The sequence below is a fragment of the Diospyros lotus genome, chromosome 13 (assembly GCF_014633365.1).
Source record: "Diospyros lotus cultivar Yz01 chromosome 13, ASM1463336v1, whole genome shotgun sequence".
Taxonomy (NCBI): domain Eukaryota; kingdom Viridiplantae; phylum Streptophyta; class Magnoliopsida; order Ericales; family Ebenaceae; genus Diospyros; species Diospyros lotus.
Window position 1 is genome coordinate 38190126 of NC_068350.1, and position 21187 is coordinate 38211312.

General features: G+C 39.1%; 1 protein-coding gene across 2 annotated transcripts in view; it reads left to right on the forward strand.

Annotated features, from left to right (window-relative positions):
- LOC127788694 (DNA-directed RNA polymerase I subunit 1) overlaps window positions 1-21187 on the forward strand; it is a 79349-nt gene that overhangs the window by 38540 nt on the left and 19622 nt on the right. For both annotated transcript variants that reach the window (XM_052317266.1, XM_052317267.1), the window contains 7 exons: window positions 5173-5363; window positions 8829-9092; window positions 11754-11842; window positions 11928-12075; window positions 12190-12402; window positions 12931-13239; window positions 13343-13481. In XM_052317266.1, coding sequence (XP_052173226.1) covers window positions 5173-5363; window positions 8829-9092; window positions 11754-11842; window positions 11928-12075; window positions 12190-12402; window positions 12931-13239; window positions 13343-13481 — 1353 coding nt within the window. The remainder of the gene's footprint in view (window positions 1-5172; window positions 5364-8828; window positions 9093-11753; window positions 11843-11927; window positions 12076-12189; window positions 12403-12930; window positions 13240-13342; window positions 13482-21187) is intronic.

Below are 21187 nucleotides of genomic sequence, written 5' to 3' on the forward strand. Positions count from 1 at the left end.
GATTGATCACATGAACTGCAGTAAAAAAAAGCTTCTACCCAAAACTTTAGAGGCATTTTAGCATGGGCTAGTAGAGTCAATCCCATTTCAGCTATATGCCTATGCTTTCTTTTAGCAATCCCATTTTGTTGATGAGTGTGAGGGCATGTAAACCTAGGCTGAATGCCATTGTTATGAAGATAGGGTAGACAAGCACGATATTTCCCCCCATTATCTGTTTGCAAGGCTTGAGGTTTGGTTTGAAATTGATTTTCTGCCAGTTTATGAAAGGTACTAAACATTGACAAAACATCGGATTTGAGTTTTAAAGGATATAACCAAGTGTATCTAGTATAAGCATATACAAAAATGATGTAATATCGAAAACCTTCCATAGACAACATAGGTGATGGTCCCCAGAGATCAGAATAAACAAGCTGTAAGGGACGAACAACAGTAATTTCGTGAGAAGCAAAAGGAACTTGATGCAACTTACCTATTTTGCAAGAATCACAAAAAAACAAACCGGAAGATGAACAAGAAATTCCAATTTTATTCAATACTTTTGTAATACATTCAAAGAAGGATGACCTAATCTATTGTGCCAATCTTGGCAACTACTAGCGTTTTGAGCTACACAAACATCTTTTGACAGTTCATGAACAAATGAATCATGTCTTTTATATGTTCTGAAAGTATTACATGAATTAGACGAAGTAACAGCTGAAGGAATTGAAAATGGCTCTAGGGAGTGGGCTGGAGTGCTGGTTGCAGCGAAACAAGATGCTGGAACTAGTTGATATAGCCCATCCTTAAGTCGTCCCCGTAGAAGAACTGCCCCGGATCCTTTGTCCTTAATAAAACAGACATTAGAATGAAATTCAACCACCAGATTATGATCTCTAGTGAGTTGAGAAATACTAAGAAGATTTTTATGTATACTAGGAAGATGAAGAACATTAGGAATGCAAAGAAATGAAGTTGGAGTAGTATTTAATATGCCCGAACCAACATGAGTAATTGGTAACTGCTTACCATTGCCTATAGTGACTTTTTCTCCACCATGATAAGGTGAGTGAATAGACAAATTATTCAGGCTTGAAGTAATATGATTTGTGGCTCCTGAGTCCAGAAACCCGGATGGATTAGAAGGAGAGGATTGAGGAGAAATAAATTGAGAGGATTGAGAAGGAATAAACTAATTCGGAGAGCCATGAAGCTGTGAGCCTGTCACTGAACCACTATCATTAGTGTAGGCTCCATTAGAACCATTAAAGGTTGCCATGTAAGCACCTGAATCAAACTGATTTCCAGCATTAAAGTTTCTAGTAGGTCTACCAGCAATAAAATTTCCAGTAGATTGATTATTCACTCGAGTAAAATTACGGTCAAACCGGTAATAGCACTTGTCCACATAATGCCCTGGTTTAACCTACCTCGACCTCTACTTCCTCTAAATCCTGAACCTCCTCTGCGCTGTGTATATTCGCCTCGACTAAAACCGAAATTTCCGTTACTTTGGTGTGATGCCACAATAACATTCATATTGGATGACATTGACTCAAATTGCAGAGACGGTTGAGGCACATTCTTAGCAGCTAATCTTTGTTCATGCATAAGCAACAAATATTGAACATTTTCCAAATCTATATCGTCCATCTGATATGTTATTAAACTCACCACAATATCGTAATCTTAATCTAGACCGTTTAGAATAGCAAAAAGCAACTCATTATCACTTAAAGTCTCTCCTATAGCTGCTAAAGAATGACTTATAGTCTTAATTTTCAAGACATAGTCATTAATTGACAAACTCTCCTTTTTAACAGACCTCAGCTGCTGTTTTAATTGAAAGGACTTGGTAATAGTTTGTCTAGCATATAATTTTTCAAGATAAAACCATACCTCGACAGATGATTCGCATTGAATCACTTGCGCCAACACTTCTTCAATAATTGTAGAGGAGCCATTCGAGAAGCAGCTGATCAGATCTAAGCGAGCTCACATATTCTGGATTCATCTCAGAGTTCGCCGCTGAATCATCACTTGTGGAGTCAGTTATGTATTTTGAAGGAGGAGAAGCTTTATTCAGGAACAACACGAGATCGAAGGCTCGGACTGTGGCTAAGATCTAAGCCTTCCAAAAAATATAGTTCTTTGAATCAAGTTTAAGAGGAATGAAACTGAAGGCTTTAGATACTGTTGTGAAATCGAATTGAGACATGGACGAAACATTTGATGTAGATCGAACAGGAGGAGAGGTAGAGAAAGAATGATCCTCGTGAATAGACGCAATTAGCAGACTATTGGCTCTGATACCATGTAAAAGATAAACCCTAGGGTATAGAAGATTAGAGATCGAGGCTAGAGAGAGAAAGAAATAAGTGTTGAAGTTTTATTCTCAGAATGAATTAGCAGCTTAACCAAATACATTACATAGGCTGTATATATATATATATATATATAGCTTTATAACCGAAAGGAAGAGCTATCGCCTCAAACGTAAACTAACACAACATCAATATAAAACAGAATCAAACATAACGAAATGCTATCAGAATGTCACATTTCTTCAACACTCTCTTGTGTTTTGCAAACTCACATACAACACAATGAAAATTTCTAATGTCCAGACCCTTAGATAAATCTGGAAACATTACCCTAAGAATTAGAAAAGAAGGGTGACCAAGTCGATAATTGTGCAGCCACAACTAGTCTTTGTTGGACTGAGCCAGGCATGACACAAGAGGATTTTTCTCCTTTCTTGTCTTGCTCACCTGGTTCCTCAAGGTAGTAAAGTCCATCCCTAGCTCTAGCGAGCCCAATTATCCTCTTTGTGCCTTGTTCCTGTATCTCACAGAGAGTTGAATGAAAAATAGCATTGTAATTAGTGTGCAAGATTAGTTTTTGGATAGAGATGATGAGGTTGGTAAACAATTTAGGAACATGAAGAACATTTTTTAGGGTGACATGTTCATTAAGAAGGACATCTCCTTGGCCAACAACAGTGGTCAAAGAGCCATCTGCCATTGTAATCTTTCTGGAGCTAGAACAGGGACTATAAGTGATGAAAAAATGGGGAAAATGGGTTATGTCATCCGTAGCTCCAGAGTTTAGGATTCAAGAATTTTGGTGAACAATTTCTAAAGCATCTAGAGAAAAAGAAGGGAAAGAAATACATGTGAGAGCAAGAGAGCAAGTACCTTTCTCAGTCTTCTTGTCGAGGGATCCCAAAAAATTCCTCAATTTTTCAATCTTAGCCCTATTGAGCTCCAGGGCATCTCCTTGTTTTGTATCCTTTTGTTCAGGTGGTTGGTGGTTGCTAGCCATGTACACCTGTCCTTGCCCTCGTAGCTCTAGAGTTTAGGATTCAAGAATTTTGGTGAACAATTTCTAAAGCATCTAGAGAAAAAGAAGGGAAAGAAATACATGTGAGAGCAAGAGAGCAAGTACCTTTCTCAGCCTTCTTGTCGAGGGATCCCAAAAAATTCCTCAATTTTTCAATCTTAGCCCTGTTGAGCTCCAGGGCATATCCTTGTTTTGTATCCTTTTGTTCAGGTGGTTGGTGGTTGCTAGCCATGTACACCTGTCCTTGCCCTTGGCTCCTCGATGGTCCTCTTTTGAGTGGCTTTTCATGGAGCTTCCAACATTTCTCTATGGTGTGCCTAGGTTTGTTACAGTAGATACACCATAAAGAGTCTCTGTCCACAACTTTCTTCTCCTCTCTAGGCCCTTTGCTCTGATTATGAGCTTTCAAAGACACCAGGGTAGAGCATTCCACCGGGGAAGTTTCCAACATAACTCTCATTCTTCCTTCTTTTGCACGAACTATGAAAATAACTTCTTTCAAGGAAGGAAAATCTTCCTTACCTAGGATTTGTACCCTTATCGCATCAAATTCTATGTTGAGGCCAGCTAGGAAGTTGTACATCCTCTCATTTTCCAAAAACCTTTTTATGTAATGCAGCATCCTCACTGCGCTTCATCTTCAAGCATTGGTAATGGTCCAATTCCTTCCATAGGGTCTGTAACATGTTTGCATACTTTATAATGGACCTTGTACCTTGTTTGGTGGCTTCCACTTTAGTCCTTATCTCGTAGATTTGTGCTGCATCACGAACCTTGGAGTAGGTAAACTTTATTGCCTCCCAAATATCATTGGTTGTTGTCAGGAACATTACTGTATCGCTGATATGTGGAACTATGGAGTTCCATAGCCAGAACATCACTAGGGAATCCTCCTCATCCCATGCTGCAAACGCAGGATCTCCCTCCTCAGGACTAGTTCCCAATAGATGGCTTAGCTTCCCTTTTTCCCTTTAGGAACGTGCGGATCAGTTAGGACCACTTCAAGTAGTTCTTACCGTTCAATCAGTAAGCTGCTTGAAGGTCATGTAATTATTCCCCTGAGCCCCCACTATTGGTTCCAGCAAATGAAATTTCCATTGTATTGCCAAAATCAGTCGAGTTCGGTGTAGGGTTTTGGGTATTAGACATATTGTCCTATGAAGAAGATTGATGAAGGCCACAATAGTCCCAAAAAAAGGTGACTATAATCTTATGGCTCTGATATCATGTCAAGAAGGACGGAAAAGGCTTTCAATCTTATTCCTCTTTGAAGGGGTAGATCAAAATATATACAAGACTTCCTACTAAATTAGGAAGTTTCTAAGAAACAAAATAAGAAAGTTTCCAAATCTGATTTTGGAAACCTATACAATTTTAGGATACAACGAATAATAGAAAGATACATCAATCTATCTTCTAGAAGATACACTCTTGTTTTAGGAAACGAATATCGATCAATATGCTGATATGATCTTGCCCAAGAATAAGGACAAGATTAGCTCCTTCATCGTTGACAATTCTTGTGCATTTTTGTATGGCAACATGATAACTTGTGTTCAACGATAAATCTATGAGTTTAAAATGAATAATAACATATCTTGTATAGACAATGACATGGCAAGATTATACTAAGTTTAAAATAAAGTGAAAATCAAGAGTAAAGACATTGTAATCTTAAGTTGTGCTTTTGCTAGTGATTATGTGCAATATTTGTTGTCTTCAGCCACTGGCAGTAAGTTCTTTTTCTCATACACGATTAGGAGGCTCTAATATCATTTTGCTGGAAGTGTTGACCTAGTTAATTGAATTAGATACTAACAAGTTTCTTTCTATGCTTAAATGTAGGTCAAGGTCCACGAGAGCTTGCTTCCGGAATATGTCAATTGCTGGAGAAGAAGGAGGGAATCTTTCGCCAGAAGATGATGGGAAAGAGGGTTAATTTTGCATGCCGTTCTGTTATATCTCCAGATCCATATTTGGCAGTTAATGAAATTGGGATTCCTCCATATTTTGCATTAAGATTGACTTATCCAGAGGTGAGGATACAATTCATGTTGCATAACAACATATATGAGCTATCTTGCTTAAGTGATGAAATTGTAGGTATCAGGATCTATCCTTCAAATTGGTTCTATTAAATGTGAAATATTTCAATCTCCATTAAAAAGGTAAGATGGTTTTGTTGTCCTATCTGAAGACTTGTATCTTCCTATTAAAGACCATCCCTTAGGGTCTGTTCTTTTTGTGTTTCAATTTTTAATTTTGTGTTTTAAATTCATTTTCAATTTTCTGTTTTGGTAGTTTGTTTTCAGAAAACTGAAAATGCATTCTGTTTGGCATTTTGAGAATAATTTTTAAATGACATTTTATTTAATGAATTTGATTATTTAGTTGACAAATTATACATATATACCTTCTTATCGCTGCAGTATATATATATATATATATATAGTATATATACTCAGCAATCAGCCACAACTGTCGCCACTTGCAGTCGTCGTCAACCACCTCTTGTCGGAGATTCCCACGATCAGAGCTTATCATTAGAAACGCCAAGCCAAGGGAGTTAACATACCAAAAAACCAGCGAGATCCAACGGTTGAATCACCATAGATTTGATTTTTAATTTTCGACCATAATTGAAAAACGCATTGGTAGTCGCTACCAGCCACCATGGCCGGTGGTTTCCAATGATCAGAGACAACCACCCGACACCCTTATCCCCATCGACTAACATATCCAAAAACCAACAAGATCCAACGGTCGAATCTCCATAGATCTAAGCTTAAACTTTCGGCCAGACTTTAATCACGTGTACATACGTATATATCATAGATTTGTGCTGAAAATATTTACTGATCAGTCTAAAATACTTACCTCCTTATAGATTAGGGTCACTTTCACGGTAAAAATACGATTGGATTCAAGATCAGACAGTTGGATTTTACAAAATCAGTGATTTACAGAGGTGTTCTTGAGAGAGAGAGAGAGTTTGCCGCCATGGACTGTGTGTGAATGGGACGCTGGGTTGGAGAGGTTGTTGCCAACGTTGTTTTCTGTGTTTTCAATTTTTTGACTTGCTTTGACTGAAAACACTATAAATAACTTTTTGTTATTTTGAGTTTTCTTTATAATTTTTTTCCTTGTTTTCGAAAATATATTTTTGAAAATATAAAAGTAAACCCGTTTTCACCATTTTGGAAAACTGAAAACGGGATGAAAACAACAAAGAGAACATGCCCCATTATAATTAGTGTTTCTTTGCTGTTTATGATTCTAACATTTTGAATAGTAGCAAGGAGTTTATGCTTGGAAGCTTGTGCTTTATTACCACTGTACAATATAATAATCCCCATTATAATTAGATGTCTAATGTAAATATAAAGATAGTGATGTGTATTTCACTTTTCGCATAAGAGAACTAATTTAATGTTTTGGTCCTTTGTTGATAACATCAATTTCACAAAGAAACAATTTCAAGAAGGTATCATGTTATTGTCAAAAATCATTCTCTGACATCACAGCTTCTTCAAACTTATCTTCTTTTGTTAAAGTGCACACATAGCTGCTTCCTCACACTGGTGAAGAAATCTCCTAGCTCCTTGCATACTACAGGAGGAACTCCTGCAATTCCTCAAGCCCTTCGGGGCTCTCTCTCAAATTCCAGTGAACATGCAACAGTTGATCTTCAACCAATCCCTGCACATCTCACTTACCTTTACATCTGATAAGCTGCAGATAAGGAAACGTCTCCTTGTCAACCTTTTTGAAACAGCATCTCATTTTTCTTTTGCAGTACATAACACCTCTACCCTTGCAGCTGACCCTTCTATGGAAACTGCATCTCCTATAGGCAACCCATTTCATCCACCATTGAATTCAGACGAGAAACATAGCCTTCAGCCAACTACCTGTTTTCTGCTGGCTATACCCTTGTTTACCCATTACGCAGCTATATATATATATATATGTATGTATGTACGCTGTCAAACATCACACTAAAACTCTCAATTCCATATTGTATCAGAGCAAGTTAATTGCTTCAAACTCCAACTCATCCATGTTAGACTTAGGTCTGCAACCGACCTTTGATACTCAAATGCTCCAGCAACAAATTTTCAGGAGGAAGCCGGGAATCCCTTGATGATGCCATGTCCATCTTGAAACCAACACGTGCCAGCATACTTACATCCTTGTTGTTAAGCTCACATATGCTTCCCCTAGGTTCACCAGGTTGCTGCCAATAGGAGGTTGCTTAACATTCTCTATAAAACAGCAGCTAATGGCACTTCAACCTCACAGGTAGCTACCATCTGCATACTCAATATACAGTTGAATACATATAAAACTTTGTTCCAAAGTTGCAGTAGAAACAACCAAATTTTTTTTCTCTTAGTTTGGAACATGTGTCCATCACTTAGTGAAACATAAACGCATTCCTTGTTTGAATAAGCTAATTTAGGAGCCATTATTTTAACCAAAACATGGATGTATCCTTATTGGTCCCTCTTGTTTTCAACTTTCTAATTTCTGGAAGTTTAAAGAATACAAGTGTATGTGAATAGAGCTCTCTTGAAAATGTATTAGGGCTCCTTCATACTGCTTTTCAAATACTTATGATCTGGAAAAAAATTCTCATGCTGTGCAAAAATGCAAATTTATTTATTTGTTTCTGTGTTCTTGTTGTGTCAAGTCTTGGTTAGTTCAAACAGCTGGTTTGACTTATTCATGCTGTTTGTTTGATTTATCATGCGTGAATCTGTGTTGCTTAGCCATTGATTACGTATTCTTGTAATAAGTATCGAGAGCAACCATAATCTCACAGTCAGCTAATAAAACTGAAGCTGATTTTTATGTTAACCCTCCTACCTCTTACCTGTTTTTGTTCAAGTAATCTTGATAAACTTTTGACTATATCCCAAAAGAGTATCCTAAATGTCATTCAACTCTTCTACTAGCTTCTTTTAGTTTAGATAATAACAAACTTAACTTTAGTAAATTGTTCATATAACAATTACAAGGTCATTATAATTTTTGTCTTTAGAATGCTATTTGTTTTGTTCCGTTCTAGATGATAATTATTATTTTTTCCCCTCCTGTATTTTGACATTTGATCACTTAGTTCTTTTTTTTTTTTTTTTAACACTTATACTGTTTATGCAACATTAAATGTAAAATGATTTAAAGCCAATTACACACAGGATCCCACTTTTTACTCATAAAAGGAAAACAAGTGCAAGAACACAATTTTTGTTTGTTTTAAGTAAATGAAATGCAAGGGAAAACTTAACATTATATGGTTTATTTTTGGCCAACCTTGTCAATTAGTTAGGACGATATGTAATTTATTCTCCACATCTGCAAGGTTTAGATATTAGGATTTTGAGTTTGAGGTTTCTTCTGAGTTTGCAGCTTTGGTAGTTCAGCTTTTATTTAATATCTTTACTGCGAATATCATTGCTATGTTTGTGCATTGCTGACTTCAGTATTTACTTTTCTAGAAAGTGACACCTTGGAATGTTGTCAATTTAAGAGGTGCCATTATCAATGGCTCCGAAATACATCCTGGGGCTACCCATTATGTCGATAAATTGTCTACTGTGAAACTGCCATCAAGCAAGAAAGCGCGTATTACAATTTCAAGAAGATTACCTTCTTCCAGAGGGGTGGTTACGCAGTATGGGAAAGGTGGAGACTATGAATTTGAAGGTAAAATTGTATATCGACATTTGCGAGATGGAGATATTGTGCTCGTCAATCGGCAGGTACTTCAGATTGCCTTATGAAAAAAGGGAAATGTTACTTCATATTGTATCTTTATTTTGGTCTGAGTTGTAACTGTATTGGGTGATTTCATATGCATGTCATTTGTTTACTGGGTATCGAAGGTAATGCGTCATAGTTCTTTGCCTACTTAATGGAATGGATTGCTTCTGCTGCATGTTAACACACATTTCCCATTAGATTAATGAGAAGCTCTATCATGATGATGGGTGTCTTGAGTAATGTTGGAACGACCACATCTTAATCATGGTTGCTTTTCCATGAGATTACTATTCATGTTCCTTGTCAAGTTAATGGAGAAATGGTATCCTGTCAATGGATGCCTTGAGAAGCGCTGGGCCAGCCAGTAGTCTTACCATGTTTAAGCAACCACAAATGATAGAGGTTACTATTAGTTTTCCGTGTACAATGTTTTGATGGAACAAGGGGATAGGTCTGACTGAGGACCAATTGGTAGCAAGAGAGGGAACCACGTGTTCCTTGAATACTTCCCAGTCTCTGTTTCTTTCAGAACTTCTTTTTGTATACTTTACCAACAGCAGCTCTGAATGAGGAATGATTGAACTTCTGCTTCTGCAATTGTTTACTTATGTTTTCTCATATGATTCTTTTGTCTCCCCACTGGAACAAGTTTCCTCTGTTTGCTACCAACTGATCCTTTCTTCTCCTTTAAAAAAAAAAATTCCTTTTGTAGCCAATCATTTATTGAGAAAAATTTATAAGCTTAATACAGAAGCAGAAAAAAAAAAAAGAATAGTAACTTGACATTAAATGGAAAATGCCATTCTGCATGCTGTTTGTCTCCCAATGAGCATGGAGTCCATTTATTTGCCCCTAGTAAGAGTTAACTGGGAGTGGCAGATACTTTTGGTTAATGCTTCCCTGAAATCAAAGGAAGAGGAATTAGGAATGGGTCTTTATAGACTTTGTGGTCAAGCTAATAGGTCTGAAATTTTTAATTCAGCTCGTCCACCTTCCTGCATGCTAATGTGATAGAGCATCGATACACCACACATATCAGCCTAGGAGTAAGAAAGGAGGCAAGAGGGCAATTGAGGAAAAGGATACAGGGGTAGAATTGTTAGAGGAGGTTAGGAATAACAACCTCACATGGCTGTAACTGTTGGGGGATTCTATATAAAAGGGAGAGGAAAGAAGAGAGAGGGTGTGTAAGAAACTTGAAGAAGGTTCTAGGAGAGGAGGCCCTCTCAAATTGGCCCTTGTTTTCATTTTTCTGTTCTTCTTCCTTTTCTTCGTTAGTTTTCTGGAATTGAGCACTGTAAATCAGATTGTTATCTACTGATTGGGATAGGAAATTGGAGTTTGAGTGGGTTTTCTATCATAATGTAATAAAAGTGGAACCTGTGAGGAAGGGCTTTTCTGTTCCCAAGCTCCAAACTACATTCTATATGTTTGTTTTTATCATAGTTGTCTCAACTTTTAATCTTTTCCCTTTTATTTTATCAATTTGATTTCATCTTTGGTTACATAGTATTGGCTTTATCCTCTTGCAGATTAGGTCTAGAGATAATTATTATACCATTTCTAGAAATTTTAGCTGGCTGAGCATTCTAATGGAATATCTTATTTCTACCTATTCCTTTACTACTTTTGCCTCTCAATCTTGCCTAGAACCCAATTATCTAGTAGAATACTTGATGGTAGTTTACACGGACTCTTATTTGTTGTATTCATAATATTTGTCAATGATGTGGGATATATGTCTAAGTCTTACACCTAAATTGGGCATTTGGATCCACTGATTTCATCGTTGTTGGAAGCTCACATATAATAGTAAGGAAAATCTCCTGGCCTCACATGTATAAGGGATATAAATCTCCTTTTCCTGCTGACATTTCGTGTAATCTCAATAATAATATCTTATGATGGTATTATTCAGCATGCATAATATGTAAATATTCAAAATGTGCGAGCATTCTTGTACCCACACTTTGGGATGAATGTCCTATTACGAGAATAATGGTCCAAAGGGGTTTCTTACCTAAATTTGAACCTCTACTTGGTAATTTGTACTCAAGCCTATGTAATCTGGCTTGTTACTGTTGTATTATATACATAGAATTTCTTCCTTCACCCTATAGCTGGAAGGAAGAAATCACTAATTTCTTCCTTCACCCTATAGCTGGAAGGAAGAAATCACTTTCTCTATATTGCTCTATGGAAATGTTTGGTGGTGCAGAGAGCTGCTTTTTTTTTTTTTGTTCTCAGAAGTGTATAAATAAAATGCATTAGAAGTATTAGATATGAATGGGATATATGTATTCTTGGTTGGTCCTTGTTTGGTGCTTTTTCTGCTTACCCATGCGTTTCTCTCTTTTCTGCGATGATATGTGTGTCTTCTTTTTCTTTTTCTTTCTTTTGTACATGGTGGGATTAAGGCTTAGTATGTTGTTTTTGGTCCCTTTTTTGTGGGGTGGGGATGAATATTATGTTATATTCCACACCTCCTGTTTCAATTGTTGATGAATTACCAAAAGAATTATGATGAAACTGTTAGATTGCTTTCTATTGCTTTTGCTTTTAATCTTGCTAATTTGAGCCTAATGTAATATTTAATTTGGTTGATAGGGTGATGTTTATAGAGCTTTCATTCTTGACTTGTTTAAAGTTTTGTGTGGCAGCCTACGCTTCACAAGCCAAGTATTATGGCACATGTAGTTCGCGTGTTGCATGGGGAGAAAACCCTTCGTATGCATTATGCAAATTGCAGGTTGGTTCTGTTTTATTAGGTTTCTTATCCATACAAATTGCACTTAGTTGCTAAAGAGCTTTTCTTTTGATGTTTATGTTTGTAGTTCATATAATGCTGACTTTGATGGTGATGAAATGAACGTTCATCTACCTCAAGATGAAATTTCCCGCGCCGAAGCTTATAATATTGTGAATGCTAATCATCAGTACATTGTTCCAACTAGGGGTGATACTGTCAGAGGCTTGATCCAGGTGACAATCGTTCAATTAGTTCTCACTTCTGGATTTATTTTATTTGATAATGAATTTTTGCTGTTTTACCAAGGCTTTTTTATTGATAACCGCATTTCTTATTTAATTTTTCAGGATCATATTGTAAGTGGTGTGCTTCTTACGATGAAGGACACATTTCTAACATATGATCAATTCAATCAGCTTCTCTATGGTTCTGGTGTGTTTGCTGCTGGCTCATCTTTTGCCAAAACTTCCAAGAAAGTCTCTATGGTAGATTTTGAAGCTCTGATGCAGCCTGTTTTGCCTTCCATATGGAAACCAGAGCCACTTTGGACTGGGAAACAGGTAATGGGTTGAAGGCAGCTCACTTGTTCTGTATTGTATGCCACAAAGTGGACACAAGCTGAAGAGAAAAATGGTGTCTCTTGCTTTTGGAAAATATCCGTGCATACATTTCTTAGACCTTTACAAGTAATGCAGATGCTTATTTACTAACACCATTTAAGAACATCTAAACTATATTTGGAATGTGATTAAGACAGGGGAACTGCATGTGTCTGCTCAATATGGTATCAGAAATTCAATGCTTCAACTCTCTTTTACATTTATCTGCCCTGATTTAATATATGGATATTTTTTTAAAATTTTTTTTCACTCCATCATTGGTCATGGGTTAAAGGATTGGTAAGTGTTATGATGTTGTGCCATTGTACCTTTTCTCAATCCTTATCCTGCCATCAATCTGATCCTGGAGTATATATTGTGATCCTCCCTACATCCATTTCTTTTCTTAGTCTATAAAAAAATGTGTCTTTAATGTCAAAGTTAGATAGTTTGTAGCTTTATTCCTTCCCTTTTCTTTTTTTTTTGTAGGTCATTAGTACACTGCTAAGTTATTTGACTAGAGAGTACACACCGTTCACTGTTGAGAAACATGGAAAGATTCCATCGTCTTATTTTGGAAGCCAATCTGATCAATGTCAAACTAGCAAAGATGGCAAAAGTGAAGAACATGGAGAGCATATGCTGTTCATTTGGAAGAATGAGCTTGTGCATGGTGTGATTGACAAGGCTCAGTTTGGCAAGTATGGCTTGGTTCATACTGTGCAGGAGCTCTATGGATCTAAAACTGCAGGCATTTTGCTTTCTGCTCTCAGTCGCTTATTTACGGTGTTTTTGCAGGTTAGCTTACATTTTTCTCTGTTTTCATCTGTTTGCATTATTGCATTGAGACATGCCTTTCTATTTCCACCTCTCTGCTGCTTTTTTAACATATATGTTTCAGATTCATGGCTTCACATGTGGGGTGGATGACCTTATGATCCTGCCCCGTTATGATATCAAAAGGAAGAAGGAACTTCAGGATGAAGATGTTGGTGAAGAAGTTCATTGTGATTTCTTTATGTTCAACCCTGGTACAATTGGTATGCTTTTATTCATTTATTCATTTATTCATTTTGCTGATCCAATAGGTGTGCATTTATGCAATATTGCATGTACAAAATTATGTTCTTCTACATTCTACATGAAGATATTCACATGGTGGGCAAAATATTTAACAAAGATGATTTGTAAACCATTGCATCTTTAGAGATAAGGGTCTAAAGTGTTGGAATTCTTTGCTATAAAGTTTGTTGGATAATCAATCCCACAATCTATGAGGTTGATTATCAATCACAATTATCTCACAATCTATGAGATTGATTATAATCAATCTTATCCCACAATCTATGGGATTGATTATAATTAATTTTAATTGTTGGGATTGATTGATTGATGTAAATTAATAATTGATGTAATTAGGATTCATTCTTTTTTCCTTAGTTATAGGGATTTGATTGATTGATTTCTCTTATATATATTGTAATCAAGTGGAAGAGAAATGATATACCAAGTCTTCTCACAATTGTTCATGGTATCATAGACACCCTAGACGCCTCTTGTTCTTCTCAGAGCCGTCCTAGGTTAGTTTTTATCTATTGTTTTTTTCGGCAACATTCTACACTGCTTACTCCGACAGTATTCATCAGATGCCTGTCAGACCCTCGATCTGACCAAAGGTCTTTTCGTAATTAGGAGAAGACCGAATAGGCGGGAAAGTATGAAACGAAGAAATAAGGGAGGGGAAAGAGGGAATCGTAGAGGAAGAGAGGAATAAAGAGAGACAGAATTTGAGAGAGAAAATGAGGGAAAAGATCAGTGTAGTATTCTCACATGATCCCCATTCTCGTTGTAGTCTTCTTATTTATAAGGGAGGCGGCTAGTATATTTTCTAGAATAGCCAAAAGGCCAGCCAAGTGGCCATGTGCACTTAGCTGTAATTCTCTACATCCGCTAATCCATACACCCGAGTAACTACCTCAACTAACTGAATGACTAATTACAATATTACCCCCTTGGCTGTGACAACTCCCCCCTCCTTGAATTATTTCTTGTCCCCAAGAAATTAAAGGAGACTAGTGGCCCGGGGAAATCGTTGGAGAAGATTAGGGAGATACTCTCAAGTTGTGTGGTCGGGATGTAGGTGCGTCCATTGCACTAGAACTTGTGTGAGTGGCATAGAATGCTGGTAGGTCACCCTCCCCTCCAAGGTAGCTTTAGGCTCTGCTTCAACGATGGAATCTTCCTGGAGTTCTGACAGCTCTTGGCTGACTCCTACTACTGTGCCAGTAGCCTTCTTCAAGAGAGAGACATGGAACATTGGGTGTAACCCCACTCCATCAGGAAGCAGTAGCCGGTATGCCACTGGCCCCACCTTCTCGATAATCTTGAAGGGTCCATAGTACTTAGGGTTGATTTTAGATATAGGACCCTTAGCAAAAAGATGCTGTTGAAACCGTTTCACCTTCAGAAGAACTTCCTCACCGACCTCAAAAATGCGGTCTGTGCGGGGCTTGTCCGCCAACTGTTTCATACAATGCCGAGCTGAAGTAAGCTCCTGTTTAATAACCTGTAAGGCCTCTTGTCTGGCTTGTAAGTACTGGTCTGCTGTAGTTTCTGCAGGATTGTAGTGCATGATAGCCGGAATTATGGGAGGGGAATATCCGAATAGAGCTTCAAGGGGAGTTCTCTTATGGGCAGTGTGGTAATCGGTGTTGTACCACCATTGGACCAGTGCGATCCATCTATTCCAGCTCTGTGGTCAGGTAAAACATAGGCATCTTAGGTATGTTTCTTGGCACTAATTAACCCTTTTCGTTTGGCCGTCAGTTTCCGGCTGGTAAGCTGATGACAACCATAACCCAATCCCCTGGCCATGAAGTAGAGTTTTCCATAATTAACTGGTTAAGATCTTGTCCCTATCTGAGATGATGGCCCTTGGCACCTCATGTAGCTTGAATACATGATCAATTAGTTTTCGGGCTACCTCTGTAGCCGTAAAGGGATGTGCCAATGCAATGAAATGGCCAAATTTGGTTACCCGATCGACCACCACCAATATAGTGTGAAAGCTTTCAGACTTGGGCAGCCCTTCAATAAAGTCCATGGTTATCTGCTCCCACACTTGGGAGGGTATCCCTAAGGGTTGGAGGAGCCCAGGGTAAGGCACCTGCTCATGTTTGCATAGTTGGCAGGTGGTACATCTTAGGACATGCCGAGTCACATCCTTCTTGAGTCTCGGCCAGTAGAAGAGTTGCTTCACCCGGTGGTATGTAACATTTAGCCCTGAGTGACCCCCTATAGGAGAGTCATGTAGAGACTGTAGAATTTTCTTCTTCAATTGCTCATCCTCCCTAATAACCACCCTACCGTTGTATCTGAGCAATCCTCCCTTCAATGTATACCCCGAGTCATCTTAAGGTTGTACTTATAGTCGAGCTAGTAATTCTTGGATCCAATTAGTCTTCTCGTAGCTGGCAAATATGTCATGCACCCAGTCTGGTATCAAGGCTGAAATGGCATGTGCACTGCCCTCCATTTCCCTTCTGGACAAGGCGTCTGCCACCAAATTTTCTCGCCCCTTTCTATATTGGATTACATAGTCCAATCCCATGAGTTTTGAAATCCCTTTCCTTTGTAGTTGATTGTGAGCCCTTTGTTGGGACAAGAATTTAAGGCTCTTATGGTCGGTTCGGATGGTGAAAGCTCGACCTTCTAACTAATATCTCCATTTCTCCACTGCCATGAGGACAGCTAGTAGCTCTTTGTCATAGATACTTAGCCTTACATGTCTTGGAGCTAGAGCTTGACTCAAATAAGCTATCGATCGGCCTGCCTTCTTGGATTAGTACTACCCCTACCCTTGAGTCGTAGGCATCCGTCTCCAATATAAATTCTTTGGAGAAGTCCGGTAGTGCTAATATGGGTGCCTTGGTCATGGCCTCCTTAAGAGACGCAAATGGATTGTCAGCCTCGACTCCCCATTGGAAGTTGTTCTTTTTCAGCAAGCTGGTGAGGGGTTTACTGATCATGCCATACCCTTGTATGAACCTCTGGTAGTAGCTGGTGAGTCCTAGGAATCCCCTCAATTCTTTGAGGGTCTTGGGTTTGGGCCATTGTGACATAGCTCCAATTTTCTAGGGGTCAGTACTTACCCCTTACCCTGAGATGATGTGGCCAAAGTACTCCACTCTTGCTTCCGCAAAAGTACACTTGGACCTTTTCACATAGAGTTGATGGTGTTTGAGGATTTCAAAAGCCTTCCTTAGGTTGTTTAGGTGCTGGTTAAGGTTGGAACTATATACTAAAATGTCATCAAAGAAAACCAGCACAAATTTCCAGAGGTAGGGAGCGGAGATATGGTTCATAAGGTCTTGAAAGGTTGCAGGGGCATTTGTGAGGCCAAAGGGCATGACCAAGAACTCATAATGTCCTTGGTGGGTATGAAATGCTTTTTTGTGATAGTCTTTCGGGTTCATTCGGATTTGGTGGTATCCCGAAGTGAGGTCCAGTTTGGAAAAAACAGAGGCTCCCGATAATTCGTCAAGGAGATCCTCTATTATGGGAATGGGGAATTTATTTTTGACGGTGATGGAGTTAAGCTGCCAATAATCCACGCAGAACGTCCATGACCTATCTTTTTTCTTTACTAATAAGACCGAGGATGCAAATGGGCTCTGGCTTGTTTGTATCAAGGATTTGGATAGCATTTCTTTGATTAGTTTTTCTATTTCGGCTTTTTGTATAGGGGAGTATCGGTAGGCTCGGAGGTTTATGGGTTCATTGTTTGGTTTAAGGTGTATGGAATGGTCAAGGAATCTGGGAGGAGGAAGTGTGGTTGGTGTGGCAAATAAATCCTCTAACTCCATTAACAATGTGTGAATTGGGCCGTTAGAGTGTACCTGATTGATTGTTGATGGTAAGGACTTAGCCACGTTCTGTTTCCCGCTTCTCGGCCTTCCTGGTGCAATTTCCTAATCTTCCCCAACTTCCATTTCTCGGGCATATAGGGAGTGTAACTGCCCTATGGTTGTTCCCCCCTACTCTAATAATCTTTTTAGTCTTTTTCCGGTCATTGCTGTGCACTCCCTTGTTCCTTGGCATCCCACTAGAGTTATCTTCTGTCCTCCCCTGTTAAAGGTGACCTCCAAGGTATTGAAATCAAAGACCAAGGGACTTACCGTTCGCATCCAATCCACCCCTAGGACCACATGACATCCACCTAATCTTAGGATTCATAGATCAGCAGAGAACTCATGCCCATTCATCATCCATCTGAACCCCATACATTTTGATTGACTCACCATGCTGCTTCCGTTGGCTATCAAGACTGAGAGTGGAGCAGTCTCTTGTAAGGGGCATTGTAATGCAGTGGTTGTTTCCTTATCGAGGAAACTATGAGTGTTACCATTGTCAATGAGGACTACCAATGCCCTCTTTCCCACTAGACCCTTCACCTTAAGCACCTTGCCCGAAGCCTGGCCTTGCAACGCGTGCATAGACAATTCACCCCCTTCTTCATTCTCGATAGGTTCCCCTTGTTCCTCCTCCTCAACTTCCTCCCCTTCTCCTTCTCCCTACCCTTCCATTGTCAGCAACATCCTTTTACATTAGTGGCCCGCTCCATACTTCTCTCCATCTAAAGCAGAGTCCCAATTGTCTCTTTTGCTCTATAGGTAGAGCCTTGGCTGGTAATGGGCCCGATGGATTTCTTCTTGATGTCCCATTCCTTGGCCAGGATTGGTTGTTACTTCTATTCATCCCAGTGTAAGAGGTCTCCTCCCTCCTTTAGTTGATAGTCGATGTCTCTTGGCAAAGGTTTCTAATGACTATTCGTGGAGTCTGGCCTATTCCACGGCTTACCCTACTGACATTGGGTAAAGCATCTTGACCGTAGGTCGGATCAAGTCATCCAGCCCACTGATGAAGCTAGATACAAAATAACTTTCGTCCAAGGATGAGTGAGCTAGTGATAATAGGCATCGTAGCTCTTCGAAACGTACTTGATACTCTTCCACCGTTCCCCTCTGGTTTAGCTTATTGAATTCTTCAATAACATCCGTCCTAGTCTTCTCCCCAAACCGGTTGCAGAGTCCATTAACGAACTCTGGCCAACTCCATTCCGCCCTTTCCTGGCTCCAATTTTGGAACCAGACGTCCGCTACATCATCCAGGTAAGTGGTTGCAATGTTCACCTTCTCTCCCTTAGCCACCTGATATTGGTAAAAAACTCTTTCACATCGCCTGATCCACCACTGAGGCCTGTCCCTTTCAAACGGAGGGATGTCCATCCTTGGTCCTTGTATCGTGAAGTGATTTCCTCCCCCTCCACGGTTTGAATTGTGTTGATTAGCCTCCATTCCTTCTTCGGTCTCCCCTTGACCGTTATACCTCCGTCTCTCCCTGGGCGTCATCAAGATTGGCGCCGATGACACTCTGGGAGGAAAATCCGTGGGTAGACTGGCGTGCGGTTGTTGAGCAAAGAGGCTTAAGGCTGCACTTAATTGCTGGTTGAGCTGCTGGCTGAGCCCCGCAATCTCCTCTCGTAGCCCATTCACTGCTCGATCCATTGTCCGATCCAAATTGGTAGCATATTCCGATCGACTTCGATTAATCTCCTCATGCATGTTTCTGATGCCCAACTCCAACAGATCCAGACTGTCCTCCACCTGCTCTCGATACTATCACATTCCACCTTCCATAGCATCCAATCTAGATTCCGTCTATTTCGCCCTGGTTCCGTCAACCATCCTTAGCGCTCAGGTTGTTGTCTCTAATACCAATTATCAGACCCTCGATCTGACCAGAGGTCTTTCCGTAATTAGGAGAAGACCGAATAGGCGAGAAAGTATGAAATGAAGAAATAAGGGAGGGAAAAGAGGGAATCGTAGAGGAAGGGAGGAATAAAGAGAGACAGAATTTGAGAGAGAAAAGGAGGGAAAAGATCAGTGTAGTATTCTCACATGATCTCCATCCTCGTTGTAGTCTTCTTATTTATAAGGGGGGCGGTTAGTACATCTTCTAGAACAGCCAAATGGCCATGTGCACTTAGCTGTAATTCTCTACATCCGCTAATCCATACACTCGAGTAACTACCTCAACTAACTGAATGACTAATTACAATATTACCCCCTTGGTTGTGAGCTAACACTAATCAATCGGGGTGTGAGATACAATGACTTAACTAACTGACCGGCTAACCAAATTTAACTAACTAATTGAAATGGTCAACCACCATTCTAGAAACATACCTTCTAGAATTATACTTATTCTAACCGGAAAAATGCAAAGAGGAAGTATACAAATGCTAGCATACACAAACTATCTTCTAATCTAATACAAATGAAATGACATGTTCAATAGATTGAACTGATAGGTGGCAATGAAGGCCTAAGGGGAAAACCGAGAGGGAGACAGAGACGAGAATCGTAGAGGCGGCGTCAGGGTTATGGAGACGTGCAATGAAGGCACATTATAGGGTTTAGATGCAAGGATAGGCTTTTTTACTATGTAAAAAATACTACTTCCTCAATTGATAATGATACATGGATAGGCCTCTTTATAGAAGAGGTATGTACAGAAAATAGGAAACTAGAGCATCTATACAAAAAGGAAACAAAGCTATACACTAGGAAATCAAAGATATTTACACTCTTAGGAAAGTTTCCTAAGATGGGTTGAGGCAAGTTTCCTAAACTGAATATAGAAGCTTCCAATCTTGATGGACACAGTCACACACCACACAATTTTCATGAGCTAACACTAATCAATCGGCTTCCATCCAAAGTTTTAGACTTCTCCACTCCGCATCAAGTATTCTTACAACACTTCCCTCAAAGTCTTCTGATTTCCTCTCTTCCTCTAAAGATATTTGGGTGTACTGTGTTTGTTCATATCCATCAACATCGAACCAAACTTGACTCTCGATCCTCCAAATGTATCTTTGTAGGGTACTCTCCCAATTAAAAGGGTTATAAATGCTTTTGTCCTGACAACCAAATGTTTTATCACACCATGGATGTCACATTTTTTGAAACAAAATCCTATTACCCCAAAACTGATATTCAGGGGGAGAGTTATAGTCAGAGTCAACAAGAATATCAGTTTTTCTTGAATAGCATAGATTGCACACCACCTAAAATTGCACCTTCTCCAAATGTTCGAATTGAACCTGAACCAAAACTAATTGATTCTTTCAGTCCCAAAATAAGAGTCTATCACAAAAAAAGGGGAAAACCGAAGGAATCATAGACTAGCAGATTCACCATTACTATTGGCATCTGAACTTGAGGTAAAAATCCTTACATTTGGCTTACATACTATGGAGGAAAATTCTGCAGGTACTAGTTTAAGTGATTATGATAATTCTGATGAGAACCTACCCATTGCACTTAGGAAAGGGGTGAAAGAATGCAAAAGTAGGTCATTGTACCCTATTGGCAACTATGTGAGTTTTGAGGGTCTATCTTCATCTTACCAAGCATTCACCAGCAAAATCAATTCTATCTCCATTCCTAATTCAATCCAAGAAGCCATGGCTATCCCAGAATGGAAGAAGTCAGTTAATGAGGAAGTTAATGCTCTGGTGAAGAATGGTACTTGGGAAATTTTTGATTTGTTTCATGGAAAGAACTTGATTGGGTGCAAGTGGGTCTTCACGGTAAAAACAAAGGCAGATGGTAGTATTGAGAGATACAAGGCTCGGTTGATAGCTAAGGGGTTTACTCAAATCTATGGCATAGATTATGAG